Below are 15,652 nucleotides of genomic sequence, written 5' to 3'. Positions count from 1 at the left end.
GGCCAGGGCACTTTAGCTGGAGAGATTCCTGGTGCAGTGGAGTCTAGGTGGGAGGGCCGGGGAGGGCAGGGAACTTCCCGTGAAAGCAGCAAGTGGCTCGTTGGCCCCCCTTCTTGATTGGAGCCCAGGAGCTTAGTTTAAAGTTAGGAGGGAAGGGAAGGAAACAGTCCCCAGGCCTGGGCTAAGGAAGGGCTGGAGCAACGTTGCCCTTCATCCTCGTGTGATCTCTTTAGCTCTCAGCTTCCTCCTCTTTAAAGAGTAGCAGGGACTCTGCTCCCATGATGAATGGGGGAGCAAGACACCTTTTTTTTTGTAGAAACAAGATGCTAGTGAGCTCAGATTTCCAAGCCGGTTCACAGGCCTTTTTTTCCTCTTCCCTCCCCCCCTTTTTTGGACCCCTCCTTTGTGGGGAGGCCTTCCTCAGACAGTGTGGATCAGCAGCCCCCTTCTCTGACCCTCATGGTCAGCAGCCTCAGCAGCCCTGAGTGACAGGGGGCTGGCCCTGCCAAAGCCTAGGTCAGAACGAGGCTAGTCAAGGCAGTGAGCAGCTGGTCAGCCCTGACTGGGTGCCGGGCTAAGCCCTGGTAATACAGCCGGTTCATGGGCACCGCTTGTGGGGAGAGTGGGCCCAGACTTCCTCTGAGCCTTGCTTCTGATTGTTTCTGTGGCCTGAATGCCAGAGCAGACCACAGGCCCGTGAATGGCCTGGTTGAGGTTGGATGTGTTCTCCACAGCACGCAGCGGAACTGGTCAAGACGGTGGCGTCTCGCTATGATGAGTATATCAGCACCAAGGACTTCTCTGACAAAATCAGCCGTGCTCTCACAGCAGCAAAGAAGGACAATGACTTCATTTATCATGACCGAGTTCCAGACCTTAAAGACCTGGAACCTGTTGGCAAAGCTACTCTTGTGAAGCCTACGCCCGTCCGGGTGCCTCTCAGTCCGAAATTCAGTGGTAAGCCTGTCTTGAATGCCTTTGGCCTCCAGGGTCTCCTCTTCAGACGTAGATCCTCACTTCCACATTGCTGGGGCAGGGGGTGTCACCCCCAGGATCTGGAAAGTCCAGGTCAAATTCTTTGACCTTCGTGTCACACCAGAGAAGATAAGCTGTGTTGACATCATGCAATGCCATCTAGATATTTTATGCATTTTTGAATTTCTAGACTTTTTCTGTCTTTTGGCCTTTGCGTGTCATCTGCTAATTATTCAGAACTCCCCCCAAATTTCCATTCAATTTCTTATGCCGACACATGATATATTGAAACTGCAATGGAGAAAGTCCTGACATGGCAGGACCAATTGTCATCTTAAATGGTGCCCTTTTTTGCATCTGTTCCCTGCCTTTAGTATTTCATAAGTTCCCAGAGTCAGGAAAATAGATTTTAAAATACTCATTTTTAAAAAGTGTTCTCTTTAAGAGCTCTTCTGGAAAGTCTATGTTATGCACAAGTACATTATATGCAGAGGAGGGTGTGTGAAGGGTTCAGTTGAGTGGCTCCCAAGTACGAAGTCTCACTGGTCTCCAGTAAAGCCATGGGCAGAGGAGCATGAGGAAAGCAGGATAGTGAGGTTTCAATAGGGCCTGCCTGCGCCTGCATGCACACACATACACAGGCTGCCCCCAGAGCAGGGTTCTCAGGCCTGTCCTCTCTGGGGCATGCTTTGTGCCAGGTCCCTTTCATGTTTTGGGGTTTGGGGGTGGATGGTGCTGTGGAGCTCGTTCTTGGCTCCCTTCACGACCATCACTATGCAGCGTGTCCCTCACCTCTTCTTCTTAGACTCCTCCCCCCACCCTGCCGATGAGCCAGATGTCTTGACCTCCCACATCCCACAGCTTTCTGTGTCCCTCCTGCCTTTATGTGGCTGCCACACAGTTCTGCTCTGACCTCCTTCACCCCAGAGCTTGTGAGCTACCCAGAAAGGGGCAGGCAAGTTTGGGGAGCAGCCAGGCTGGGTGTCACTCAGGTCCTGTTGAAATGCTGCCTTCTGCTTCCAGACCTGTTTGAGAAGATGATCCCAGTGGCCGTGCAGCAGTCTGTGGCTTGCTCTAATCAGAGGAAGGCCGATCTGGTGAACAGGTTAATCGCCCAAATGAGAGAATCCACCAACTTAGCCAATGGGTAAGTGTGGTTTAGCCTGCCCTGACAGGACCACCCTGGTCGGCTGTGCTCTGCTCCCATCACCTGGTCTGGTCCTCTGGCCCTGGGGCCCCATGATCTCCCCTGGACCCTCTTGTAGCCCCTGTGTGGTCTCCTTTTGGGCTTCCTGGATCACTGCTCCTTATCTTCCTTGGCTGAGGGGCTCATCCGCTTTGGCCCCATCCCAGATTCTCTCCCTCCTCCTCTCGTCCAGTGTCTGAGGCAGAGTGTGTGGTCCCCCCCACTCTCTCCAGCCTTCTGTCTCATTCATCATCTCCCAGGTCCTTTCTGCCCACGAACAGGCAAGTGTCCCCCCAAAAAGCACTTGCTAGGTACTATTGCTTTCCTTCTCTCCTTGGATTGACCGGGAAACTCCTCCCAAGACACCGTGTTTCCCAGTCCTCGTTCTCATCCTCCCGGGTCCTTGCTTCTCTCTGGGTATTTGTGCTTCTGCTCTCGCCTGTTCTTCTGCCCCTGGCTGCTGGTTCTTCATCCATGTCACGCCCCCAAGGCTCAGTCCTGGGCTCCCTTCTCTCTCACTTGGTGAGGTCTGTCTCTGGAGCTTCAGCCGCCACTGGACCTTTCCCTTTGGGCGATTCTCAGGCTTGTCAAGCCCAGGGTCCCATACAGATCACGTTCTTTGCCCTTTAGCACCTTCCATCCAGTTACCCTGCTTTGCAGCCTTGCCATTGGCTCCTCCTCTCCATGAATCCCACTTAGCTAATCAGTCGTCCCACTTGGCATTGAGGCTCTCTCATCTCTGACCCAGGTCATCTCAGCCTCCTTGCCTCTTGCTGCCTCTGGGCCCATCTGTTGGCCCTTCCCCATCATCGTGCCTGGGTGCCCTCCCACCAATCTTTCTCTGCCAGTCTACCAGCTCAGCTCCCAGGTTCTCCCAAGCAGAGGCCTTATGCTTCCTCACGTTTGGGGTTTGAAGGGCCTTGTCCCCTGTCCTGCAGCTTAGGGCCCACCTGGCACCTCGAGGTGTTTGTAGATTGGCTGCAGCCCTCGGAGCTGGGTGGGAGACCAAGGGAAGGAAGAGAGTCTGGCAGGCCTGACTTGGTCTCATTTGTTGGTGCCACGTCCAGCCCAGGAGTCCTGTCTATGACCCAGTGGCTCCTGATTACCCTCAGTTGGTGGTGTGATCGATGTTCCCTGGGCTGATCCATCCCCACAGAGGCGGGATTGATGAGAAACAGGCGTGTGGGCCTCCCCTGCTAGCTGTGTGTGTTGTGTGTGCTGAGGGCTTGGAGGCTGATTTGGGGTCTAGGACCTGTGACTGACACTCCTTTCTTTGCCGTGTCGCCTTTCCTCTGTCCTTGTCTGCGTCTGCATACAGACGTGGCCAAGCCAGGTTGGTCCTGCAGCATGTGCATGTAGGCGTTAGCCCCGCTGTGGCAGCACCTGGGCTTTAGCTTAACAGTCCGCCGTCATAAATAATTGCATGTGGAAGGTGGGAGAGTCTCGTGGTCAACCCTTTCCTCGGGTATGGTTTTGCTTCCCTTCTCTCTAGGGTCTTGGCTTCCCTCAATCTGCCTGCAGCAATCGAGGATGTCTCTGGGGATACCGTTCCTCAGTCTATTCTGGCGAAATCAGCCTCGGTGATCGAGCAGGGAGGGATCCACACTGTGGACCAGCTGATCAAAGATCTGCCTGAGCTGCTGCAGAGAAATCGAGAAATCCTCGATGAGGTGAGTGGGGATGCGAGGGTGAGGGGGGTGCCGTGGGCGCTCTGAAGGGCCCTGGACTAGAGACTAGGTGGTCACAGCAGCACTTAGCCTCTCAGCTCTACGATGGAGACAATCATAGAGTTCATGGTGGAAGGGCCCTGCCCCCACATAGGGCCCAGGCCCTGCTTGAGCCCTCCAAGGGCAAGGAGCCCGGTCTCTGGGCACTTGCTTGATCTTCTCTCACTCAGCTTGGCTTGGCCTTTTGGCCGCTTGCTCTGAGATCTGCCTGCCGGGTCCTGTTCCACTTGTCCACCTTCCCTTCATCCTAGGAGTCTCCCTCCCCCCTCAGGTCCAACTGCCCACCTCCCCAGCTTGTAGGCCAAACCCTATAGGCCTTCCCTACCCTGGCTGCCATCCTCTGTATACTCTGGCTGGTCTGAGACCGTGGTACCTGAGATAGGACTGCAACCTCCCAGGCCAAGGATGAGCACTGCTGTCTCAGCCCCTGCCTGTCCACAGGCTTTCCTGACTGCTGCCCTCATGACACTGTTGCCCACCTGTAGACCTTGTTTGGAAGATAGATTTTATCATTTCATTTACTTCCCAGTCTTTCTGGCATCTTCCAGTTCCAGTTTTTTGATCCCATGGGATCTGTCCCCTTCCTAGCAGCAGTAGGTTCTGGGCCTTAACCCCGTGCGTCCCCCTTACCTAGCCAACCACCTCACTGGCCAGTGGAGGGGCAGATTGAGGGGGTCAGGGAAGGCCTGGTAGCATCATCGTCAGGCCGTAGACAAGCAGAGAAGTGAGTTTAAGCCTGTCTCAGTACTGCTCTTTCCTTCCCTAAGGATCTTGTTCAAATTAGGGCCCCTTTCTGGGCCTCAGTGTCCTCCATGATAAGATGGGGGGGCTTGGAGTGGAGGGCCTGTAAGACCCCTTAAAGTGCCTGTCCTTTGCACATGGTGTCTTTTTGGACTGGGCAAGCACATGGTCTGGTCCATCCTTTTGGATGGGCCTGCCAGCTAGGCCCTGGTCACAGCCCTGAGGTCCTTTCCATACAGTTGCCCCCTGATCCATCTGTAGGCTTATCTCAGTACTCTGAGGCAGAGGAGAGACCAGGCTTAGAGCAGAAATCGCTCCATTAGCCTGCACGCTTAGCCATGGGTTTGTCTGGGCCTTGGCCAGAATGGTCAGAGGCCTAGAATGACACAACCTTGACTCAGAGAGCACGAATACCTATGAAGACTTCCCATCTGTTATTGTGACCCTGAGAAGGGGCAGAGGTGGGCAGGACCAGGAGGCTGCATGGAGAGATGAGTTCAGGAAGCCTGGCTCTCAGCCTCTTGGCTGGTGGTCATTGCGGCCAGGGCTTACCCTTGTGTTGCTGGGGATTGGCTGGAGAGGGACTGGGGGGTAAGATGCAAGGTCCAGAAGTCCCTGCCTGACAGCGTGACCCTGGGCAAGTCACTGGGCCTCTGTGAGCCTCAGTCAGCAAGCGTGTGCTAAGCCCCAGTTGTGTGTTGAGGGTAGGGGGCAAGCCCAGGTCAGAGTAGGGAGACTGCACCCTATTATCTGTCCAGGATGACTAGGAAAGGGCACCTGCAGAAGTGGGCCTGGCACTGGCCATCACACTTCTGCAGAGTGCGAGCTGGGGGAAGCTGGGGAGGAAAGCAGGTCTCAGTGCTGGATCCTGCAGGGGCTCAAGATCCCTGGTCTTTGAGGTCAGAGGTGATGAGGGTCTGCCCGAGTACAGTGGCCACTGTGTGAGTGAGCTTATTGCTGGGGTGATGACAGGGGCCAGAGTTGGGGGTTTCCAGCCTTGGGTCACCATGTGTCGGCCTCTCCAGCTGGGGTGGCTGGTGGGGGCAGCTCCTCGGGTGCTCCTTTCTTGGTGGCCCTTCCTCCGAAAGGGAGCCGCTTCTAGAGCTTTGTCTCGGGCACCTCTGTGCCCAGCCAAACTGGGCGTGTCTGGGGGAGGCTTAAATGGAGGCTGCAGAGTGGGAGGGAATAAAGTGTTCTCCTAGACCACAGTGTGACAAATCTCATTTTTCTCCAGTCGTTGAGACTGTTGAATGAAGAGGAAGCGACAGATAATGAGCTGAAAGCAAAATTCAAGGAGCGTTGGCAGAGGACGCCATCCAATGAGCTCTACAAGCCTCTGAGGGCAGGTGTGGTGTCTTCTGTGGGACCCATAGGGCCCCTGTGTTTGGGGAATGTTGGGTCAGAGCAGGGGGGATGGGGCTCTTCTGGGCCACCTGGTGCGGAGCTGGCGCCCTTAAGGATGCTGCCTTTCTACAGTGTGGCTGCCTCCAGATGGGATGTCCTGGCTGGGCCTTGTGGAGCCAATGTCACTGTGGCAGTTGGAGGGTTTGGGGAGCTGGGATCAGACACAGATGTTTGTGGGTGCTGCTCCCCTCCTTGGATCCAGGGAGGCCTTGGGTTGGCCCGGCTGTGTCCGAGTCTCGTCGGGTGGGTCAGACTTTGTAGATGCCTGGCACGTTGTCTGCAGGTGCTGCATCGAAGGGTGCCCTCTTGGCGGTCGTTAGCAGCTTTTAGCAGTGTATACTCTGGTGGTGGCGCCTGTGGGGAGCAGAGGCAAGGGTGTCCAAAGCAGCCCTTGGCGTTCCAGTCATTCCATTTGTTCCTCTCTTCAGAGGGAGCCAGTTTCAAGGGTGTGCTGGACAAGGCCGTGCAAGCTGATGGACTAGTCAGAGAGCGTTATCAGTCTCACCGGGACACCATCGCCCTGCTGTGTAAGCCTGAGCCTGAGCTGAACGCGGCCATCCCCTCTGCCAACCCGGCTAAGACGATGCAGGGCAGTGAGGTGAGGCTGGCTAAGGTGGGAGGTGGGAGGCCGCCACCCCTGGGACCCTGCCCTCACACACTCAGGTTCTCTGAAGGCAGACGGAGCCCCAGAGGACTATGGTTACCACCGTTCTTACTCACGTTGACCAGGTCACCCAGCTGGGAAGGACCTGGGTTTGGATTTTAACTTGTGACTTGCTGACTGCAGGTCTAACACCGTGTGTGCTGGGCCCCCCAGCTGTGTCTGTACAGGCTTGTGTATGTGTGTCCTTCTCATTAGGCTGGGACCTACTGGAGGCTAGCGACTGGCTTCTGTCTTTCTTAGTATCATCAGGGCTCCTGGTGACTGACAAGATATAGCCCAGGCAGCAGACCCTAAGTCAGTGGGCTAGACGGACACTTAGTAGGCCCTTTGGGACAATTTTTCTATAAAAATCACAGCAAGTGCCATTGCTGATGTCTGCGTGACCCTGTAGCTGCACAGCTAGTGGAGGGAGGGTCAGACTCAGGACTCGCCCTTGTCATCCTGAAGGCCCCTCTTGAGTTTGCCCAGAAAAGGAGGTGCTGTTCTGGAGCCAGCAGAGCTCAGCAGAGGTTTCTTGCTGCCTGCCCCTGTCGGGCCGGACTCTCAGGAGAACTGGTTCTGAACTGTCTCTGTTTCGGGCATTTACTCCTGGCAGATCGAAGGTTTGTGGACACACAGGCCCCAAACCAAAGCCTCTGTCTTCTACTTTGTCATCATCTGGCCTGTGTGTGTGTGCACGTGGGGTGCTTTCAGTTATCCTGCATGAAATGAAATTGCTCTGGGGGGAGGTTCCCCAGAGGCACCTGATGAAGTGTAAAGAGTGTGAAGGGGTCATTTCTTGTCATTGGTATTTTCCCAGGTGGCAGACAGAAACGGCTCAGTCGTTGGGGTGGGGAGAGGGTCATCTTCAGGCCCTAAAACTTCCAGAGCTCCTGTCCGAGGGTGCTGCACACTTGGGGAAACAAGGAGAGAGGGAGGTCTGAAGTAGCGGTCGCTCAGAGACTCGGCAGGGAAGGGGTGGGCCTTGCATTTCTGTTGGCCAGAGATGCTGAGCGTGTCCACCAGGTGCACTTTGATCCGTCCTTCCCCTGCCTGCCTGTATGCTCCCCCTGCTCTGTGCGGGAGGTGCTTAGGTGTCTATCTCTCTCAGGTGGTGAATGTGCTGAAGTCCCTGCTGGCCAGCCTAGATGACGTGAAGAAGGACCGTGAACAGCTGGAAAGTGACCTCAAGTCCGTGACCTTTGACATGAGAAGCAAGTTTCTGTCGGCCTTAGCGAAGGATGGTGCTATAAATGAAGAAGCCCTTTCTGTCACGGAGTTGGACCGTGTCTACGGGGGCCTTACAAGCAGAGTTCAGGAGTCACTGAAGAAGCAGGAAGAGCTCCTGAAAAGCATTCAGGTGGGTTTCTCTTGGGCTGCCCTGCCCTGCCCCACCCCAGGCCTTCTGCAGGGCCAGTGAATGGGCTTTAAGGAGTGAGTCACTAGAAACGAAAACCTGGAGTGTGGAACTGAGCAGAAGGACCCGGGGCGTGCCAGACTCGTGTTAAAGAAAAGGTGGGCAGGAAGTCCATGCCTTGTTCTGTGTCCCCTGATCTCTTTTTTTTTTTCCTTGTATAACTAAGGAGAACTTTTCTTCTCCAGAAAACCTGCAAGCATCTTAATTTGTTTTGGTTGGGATTTGCAGAAGGACAAGGCTCCCCAGGTCAGAGTAGGTTGGTAGCTGCAAGGCTTTTCAGTTGACTGTAGGCTTCATGTGAATATGACCCAGAGAAAAAGATGCAAGTCAGAAGGTGAGAGTTACTTTGGATCCATCCGCGTTTCTGAAACTTTCTGACAGTGACCTTTTTTAAAGATGGGGAGTTGGGATGGTGTGAACCAGCGTCTGAAGAGCTCCATGTAGGTTGGAAAGCTTGGTGTTATTTTGTGAAAGGGACACAATTGCACTTGCTAGAGTGCTGGAAGTTGTTTTTTGTGTGCATCAGGAGGCAGCAGTTTGGTGCTGATGGTTTGACACACCTATGTTATTAGACACTTCCTTGGGCCTCATGCCTCCCCCCCAGCAGCACAGCTTTACCCAAGGCTCACCCGAGACAGCATCCTGAGTGGTAGTGGTGTCTTTCTTAGTGCTGCAGGGGCACCAGGCCACATTTGTTATGGGGGGGTCTCCTTGGGGCCTCGCCACAGTCTTCAGTGTCTCTTCTCGCCATTGACCTGCCCCAGATCAGTCACTAGGTGGCTGAAGCTCACGGAGGGGATCTGCACACAGCCACACAGCGAGACACTTGGACACGTGCTAACTGTTCTGTCTTTTGGGCAAGGTTTCACATCAGGAATTTTCCAAGATGAAACAGTCCAACAATGAAGCCAATCTGCGAGAAGAGGTTCTGAAGAATCTGGCAGTGGCCTATGACAACTTTGTGGAGCTTGTCGCCAATTTGAGAGAAGGCACCAAGGTAGGGGTGGTCAGTGGAGCCTTGTGCTGGGCTAGCCCAGGGTTCCTATGGTTTGGCCCTCCTGGTTCTCTAAAAAGGCTATGCACGTAGCCTGGTGGACAGCGTACAGTCACAGGCTCTCAGGCCTAGTCTAGCATGGTGACCTTGGCCTACAGCCCATTCCACCTTGGAGTGGTTCTTGGTCAAGCTCTTCTGGCTTTTCTCTTCACTTACTGCTTTGGCCCCCCGCCCTCTTGTCCAAGGACCCATCACAAGATGGGTGACCTTCCCAAGGCTTCTCTTGGAGGTCTCAGTGAAGCCCACAGCTGGATAGGCAACCTGTCTGACTTGGAAAGCAGGAGAATCAGAGGGGGATCAACTCTCCCCCTATGTGAACTGGGGCTCTCGGTAAAGGGGTCTTTGGAGACCCAATGGTTTTAAATCTAGGACCATTGGGGAGAGTCCCTGTCTCTGTCGCATCTGAGGGCTTGTGGTGCAGAACCTTGTCAGCAGAAGAGCCGGGCTGGGGAGGAGGGCTGTCACGGGGCTGGGCCTCTGCTCCTCGGCGGGTATGGCCGCTCCTGCATCAGAAATGGTGACCGGTCTGCCCTCTGCTCCTAGTTTTACAATGAGCTGACGGAGATCCTGGTGAAGTTTCAGAACAAATGCAGCGACATCGTGTTTGCCCGGAAGACAGAAAGGGATGAGCTTCTCAAGTACGTGACCCTGGGACGTGTGTGCACGTTCTCGTCCCTCTGCGTTTGCATTCCTGACTCTGCTCTGCTTGGCCCAGGGGGCAGAACAACGGGCCGAGCTCGTGCTGCCTGCCTGCCTGCCCTCGTGGGAGGCCTTGGAGATGGCCCCGTGGCCCTTGGGGACGGCTCTGACGGGCAGGGAGGGAGACTGGGCCTCCGTCTTCGAGCTCTTGCTGTTGACTTGGCCCCCGTGCGTCTTTTTCCTCTTCGTGTTACAACCCTCCCTGTGCTCCTTGACATCCTGGTTAACCCACCTGCTTTTCCTGGTTCTTTCTAAAATGGCCTGGAACAGCTGTGATTGGCCCTTGGCAGAGGCCAGTGGGATTGGCCTGGCCCTCCTTCACACTGGATACTCTACTTCTCTTTTCTCCCTTATGTGGCTTCAGACTTTTTTGGCTGCAGCTGGCCACCCCACTGAGACCTCCAGATCGTTTTTAGTTGCCTTGCTGTCACACTGTAACCCTGGGCTCCTACTTGGGCTAACAGAGGTCAGCTTCCCATTTACCCTTGTTAGATGCTTAGATTGGCCTCCAGATTGTAGCTGTGCTGTCCATCATCCGCAGGTCTTACAAGCATGCCACCATGCCTTTATTCAGGCAGTGACGAGCCAGCACAGCCCCCTGGGCCCCCCCTTCACTGCTTCAGTATGTGTGATTGGGGTGGGGGAGTCTCCTTTGGAGGGTCTCCACTTTGGAGTGGCCTCCGTGGCTCTTAGAGGCCGGCCACCTTTTCGCCTCCTCCAGCCCTTTGATGTCCACAAGGAGAGGCCTCTGTTGGGCTGTAGGCTTTGTGGCAGAGGTCCAGGTGGTGCTACACGTTTTATTGGGGTGTTTTAGACCCACAGCACGGGTTGTATTTGCCAGGATCTTGTGTTTGTCTGACGCTTTTCCCGAAAGGAGAGATGGCTGTCCAAGCACGCAGTCTCTCACCTCTTTCAGGGTCTGACACTTTTCTTCTTTCAAAGGGATTTGCAGCAGAGCATTGCCCGAGAGCCCAGTGCCCCGTCTCTCCCGGCCCCTGCCTATCAGACCTCTCCTGCGGCTGGGGGAAGTGCACCCCCTCCTACGCCAGCGCCCAGGACCATGCTGGTGAGTGACCGCCTCCTCAAGGGCAGTTAGCCCGTTTCCATGCACCTGTTTTTCTTGTGATACTGGATGTTTTTGTGCAGTTAAAAACAAGGTTCTGAGTAGGGGTCTGAGTCTGCCCGGGGGCCAGGACTCCAGCAGAGGCATCTGCTTTCTCCCCAGTTGGTCACGAGTGGGCTGGAGGAGGAAGGGTCCTCTCTTGTGCATGACCTTTTGGGTGATGACTGATGAGTGATTTGTGGTTTCTTGTAGCCTTCTAAGCCCCAGCCCCCAGCCCGCCCTCCGCCTCCAGTGATCTCGTCCGGCCGCAACACGTCTGCTCCTGCTGTGTCTGGGGCTGCTGTTTCGGCCCCAGTTCCTTCCCCGACACCTGGACTCCCCGCGTCTGGCACAGCCCCCAGTGTGGCCCCGTCTCAGGCCCAGGGACCACCATATCCCACCTATCCAGGATACCCAGGGTAATGCTGCAGGATGTGTGGGGCTCACTGAGGGTGGGCCGTGGAACTTTCTTTGGGGGGAGCCTTGGGAGCTAGTCCTGGGCCCACAGCCACTCTGGGGGGGGGGGGCCAAGGAATGGCGTCCCCAGCGCCGTGTTCCAGTGCTTCACCTTTGTCCTCCGCAGGTACTGCCAGATGCCGATGCCTATGGGCTATAACCCTTACATGTATGGCCAGTACACCCTGCCTTACCCTCCAGTTTATCCTCAGAACCCTGGACAAGCGCCGTACCCAGGAGCCCAGCAGCCTCAGTACCCATTCCCTCAGGCTCCTCAGCAGCCTCACTACCCCCAGCAGTAGGGTGGCGGAGAAGAGGCTGCGCTTAAGGGTTAGGGGGAGACACGCAATAAGCCTTCTACAGATTAATGTACCCTTAATGTACCGTACTGTATCCTTTGGACCCGTCCGTGTTTCAAAGGCCCCGTCGAATTGCCCTGCTAGGTTCTGCGGCATGGGACAGAGGCTAGACCTGACTGGCAGTTTTTTGGGGGCAGAGGGAGAAAGGAAATTGGAGCTGGAGGTGTGGAGGTGGTCCAGCCACCTTCTCCAGGGAAGGGGTGATGCTAGGGCATGAGCTGGGCAGAGGAGAGGGGTGAACACACGGGGTCTCTTTTGGGTTTGCAGTTTTGATCTAGTTTTCAATATGCTATTTTGTGAAATAATCAAAGGCTTGTAAATCTTATAACTTAAAAATAAATTACTTAACTGGGTTTTAATTATGCTTTGTCATTAATTCTCACCATGCTGTTATTTTTGGCCTTGGTCTGTTGTTTTGTGGGTTCCATGTTGGCCATGCTAGGTTCCAGGCCCACTACAAGTGGTGTGTGTAGTCCAGGGCCATTTGGGTAGAGCAGCAGTGATGTTAGAATGAAGCGTTTAGCCAGGCAGAAGTCTTGGGGGCCATGGCAGCAGAGTCCCAGAGAGAAGCAGACAGGATAGGTGCTTGCCTCCAAATCTTAAAAATAACTTGTTTGTGTAGAAGAAAAATGATTAGTAGATTTTGACCAAAATACTTTTTCATTTGCTGTTTTCCATGACATATTAAAAAGCATTCCTTTCTTTGACTGGACTTTTAAATACAAAGGAATTACTTTTAAACATTTGGTTACTCCCTTTGACTCCATTTTTCTTTCCTTATGAGATCTTTCATTGTCCCCCCTCCTGGGAGACGGGACTGTGAGGGTGCAGGCAACCTGGAAAACAGGTACATGGCAGGTTAGCAGGCCGGGCCTTTGGCATCTGTGTTGGGGAGCACTCTCAACAGAAAAGATCCTGCATTGTAGTGCATGGAGCAGATAGTGCTGTGGGATGGAGGGGCCTCCCAGGGACTGGGGAGGGGGTGCCTGCCGAAATACCTTCGTGCCAATTCCTCTTTGCAGGATGGATTTTACTCAAAAGCCCATGAGTTTGCTTTATGTTTGTTTTCTCTGACAGTAGAGCCTAATCTCTTTTTTGTAAAGGGGTTGTATTGGTCAAAGATATTGTTTATGTTAACTGACTGGGAAATGTGGAAAAATGCTGTGTCACTGTAAATAGCCTTGGATTTTGTGGAATTCAGAAGTTCCCTTGAGGTTGGTCTGTGCCTTGGCAGAAAGGTCTTAAGTCTTAGCTTCTGGCTTCTGTTAATCTGGTATCAGCAAAGGGGGACGTGACTTTTGCTATGGGGAGTGGGAGCATCATGGCACACATACCTGGACTGTGTAGTGGGACTATGCCAAATTGTTCCTTTGCTGGAATGTTCTGGTGGGCCAGGCCAGCTCTCAAGTGAGGGTCTGAGAGTCATAGGGACGGAACCTGTATCTTCCCCCGTGAACGTTTTAGAAGGATGCTCCTGAAAAGAGGTAGTCCATTGGGGGAGTGATGGCCCTGGTCAGCAGAGGCCTGTCCACAGTCTGGTGTGAGCAGCATCTGCCTTAGTAAAGCCACCTCTGCTCCTTAAGGACCCATTGTCTCTGGTCCCACTGCTTCCCTGAGCTCATGGCGCTGGAGAGAAGGCTGTCTTAGGAAGAATCCTAGTAAGAACTTGAAGGAATTCCATTTATTAGGGGCATGGGTGACAGCAGGAGAGTCCCTAATAACTGTAACCTTCATCGCGCCTCTAACAGTGAATCCAGTCGGCCCGTTGTTCCCCTGCCCCAGACTTGTTTACTTATAGAAGAAAAGAAAAGAAAAGAAAAGGGCAAGAGACCTGGAGGTGGGACCCAGGTTTGAGTCCTGACTGACTTTGCCACTCTCCTGGGTGACCTTGACCAAGTCATTATGTAAAATGAGGACATTGAACTTGATGGCCTCCAAGATCCTTTCCAGGTTGGAAGCTGTGACTTATAAAAATGAGATGCTGGAGTGGTTGGCCCTTTCCTTCTCCAGTGTGTCCCCATTTTACAGATGAGAAACTGAGGCAGATGGGGTTAAGTGACTTGCCCAGGGTCACACAGCTAATAAGTGTTGAGGTCAGGTTTGAATTTGGATCTTCCTGTCTCTAGGCCCAGTGCTCTATTCATTGTGTCACCTAATTATCCCTTTTTCTTTTAGGAAGGGACCCTAAATTCTGTGCTTTCCCAGTCTTTGGGGATCTCACTGATTCTCCAGGAGATCTCAGAGCGAGTTGTTCGTAGTTCCTTGTGACTTCAACAGGGAAGCAATTTATAAGACTTCAGATTAGTCGCCTCTATGATGCTTAAGTGGGATTGTCCATTCTAGCAGGTGCCATCAGTTGAGATGAATCCCCAAGCATGTTCTCCATCCCTGCCCCTCCCAGACCCCCTTATTAGACTTATCACTTCATTAATCTCAGTTCTTGTCATGAAAGGGGCAGAGTTTCTATTTATATTATGTTCAATATGTCCTAAAATATTTTTCTAATTCCTCTTGTAAGTTAAGAATATTTTAAGACTAAAATCATTTATTTGCAGTGTATAATTGGTATTAAAATATAGTTAATGTATTACAAAATGCAAATGAAGGAGAGCACAATCTTGTAATTTGTAATTAATGCATAATCCCAGATACTGTTGCTGGTTTGGAAGTAACCTTTAGATTGGGGCCAGATATAGCAGAGAGAGATGAGGCTCAAAGGGATGAATGGAAAAAGAATTCTATTTTTAAAGAAAAAGAATGTTCAGGCTTTGTTGCTGGCTTGAAATTTATATTTTTAAAAAAACAATCCTTTCTTACCACAGCAGGGACTTCAGATTCCTTTCTGAGCATAAAAATTGTTGGATGTTGGGTTATATTTTTATTGTATATCTTTCCTTTAGGGAGATTATAAAGAAATAAAAATGTTCCAATGACTGTACCCTAAAAATAAAAGTTGGAAGATTCTTACTTATCTGTATGATGAATTCTTATTTCATGTTAACTTGGAAGCATTTTCTCTTTGTTCATCCTTTAATTATCTAGGTATTAGTCAATCATCAAGCATGTATTAAGCTTTCACTGTGTGCCAGGCACTGGGCTAAGCATGAGCTGGGCAGGGTAAATCTCTAATGGGGAAGACACACACACAAACAGCTGTGCACTGTGGGAGTTGAGTGACATCCTTTTTCACATCTGGGAAAGTCCTGAAACTCACTTTTCACATCCCAAGTCAGAAGGCTCCTAATCTCTCTTTTGATAAGAAATCAGGTTACCTAATCTCACATCCTGGTTGGAGTTGGAGGTAAATTTAGGGTATAAAGATTTTTGCAAAATCTATTTGGGGTCCAATGCCTCCTAAGTGGGCCTGGTCTTATTGGTAGGGCAGCTGCACATCTTGCCAGTAAATTGATAAGTTCAGAAGTGCAAACCTTTGTTCCCTCTGTTATTGCACATTTCACTCCCAACTATTTTCTTTTTTGGCGAGCCAGCCAGGAGGAGAAAGGGTAGGTTCGTGGCCCTGGGACAGCCTCTTAGAACTCCCTCAAGCAGCTGCAGTTGACTGAGGGACTTCTTTGCAGAAAACTATCCTGGAGGTCAAACTCTCTCCGGCTCTCAAATTCTTCCCAGCCAAGATAAGCCTGGACAGCATTGGGGAAGTAGATGGCTTCGGAAAGTCCTTTTAAAGGGAGCAAGGCAAGCCTCCTCACCTAGGAAAAATCACTACATTTGTATTCCCTCTGGAAATGATGGAATCTGTAGCAATGGGAACTCCCTTGGCAGAAACCTTTTTGTCCTGGGACTCGGGAAGTTCCCAGCTAATCCAGGAATGATGAAGGAGCACGCTATCGAATAATGTGAAATTTGGTCCAAAACTGTAAGAGATTCAACT

At 52.5% G+C, this 15,652-nt stretch overlaps 1 protein-coding gene across 1 annotated transcript in view; it reads left to right on the top strand.

Annotated features, from left to right (window-relative positions):
* Positions 1–14,730, top strand: part of PDCD6IP (programmed cell death 6 interacting protein) — a 35,112-nt gene extending 20,382 nt beyond the window's left edge. The window contains exons 8-18 of the mRNA XM_069084594.1: positions 735–957; positions 1,999–2,122; positions 3,654–3,831; positions 5,864–5,975; positions 6,462–6,631; positions 7,788–8,036; positions 8,956–9,090; positions 9,691–9,785; positions 10,789–10,912; positions 11,162–11,367; positions 11,532–14,730. Of these exons, the coding sequence (XP_068940695.1) occupies positions 735–957; positions 1,999–2,122; positions 3,654–3,831; positions 5,864–5,975; positions 6,462–6,631; positions 7,788–8,036; positions 8,956–9,090; positions 9,691–9,785; positions 10,789–10,912; positions 11,162–11,367; positions 11,532–11,706 (1,791 nt within the window). The 3' untranslated portion in view covers positions 11,707–14,730. The remainder of the gene's footprint in view (positions 1–734; positions 958–1,998; positions 2,123–3,653; positions 3,832–5,863; positions 5,976–6,461; positions 6,632–7,787; positions 8,037–8,955; positions 9,091–9,690; positions 9,786–10,788; positions 10,913–11,161; positions 11,368–11,531) is intronic.
* The last annotated feature ends 922 nt before the right edge of the window (positions 14,731–15,652 follow it).

The sequence above is a fragment of the Petaurus breviceps genome, unplaced genomic scaffold (assembly GCF_028583685.1).
Source record: "Petaurus breviceps papuanus isolate PSGF00001 unplaced genomic scaffold, PetGlider_PUasm1.0 174, whole genome shotgun sequence".
NCBI classification, from domain to species: Eukaryota; Metazoa; Chordata; class Mammalia; order Diprotodontia; family Petauridae; genus Petaurus; species Petaurus breviceps.
This window is presented reverse-complemented; position numbering and strand designations above follow the sequence as displayed.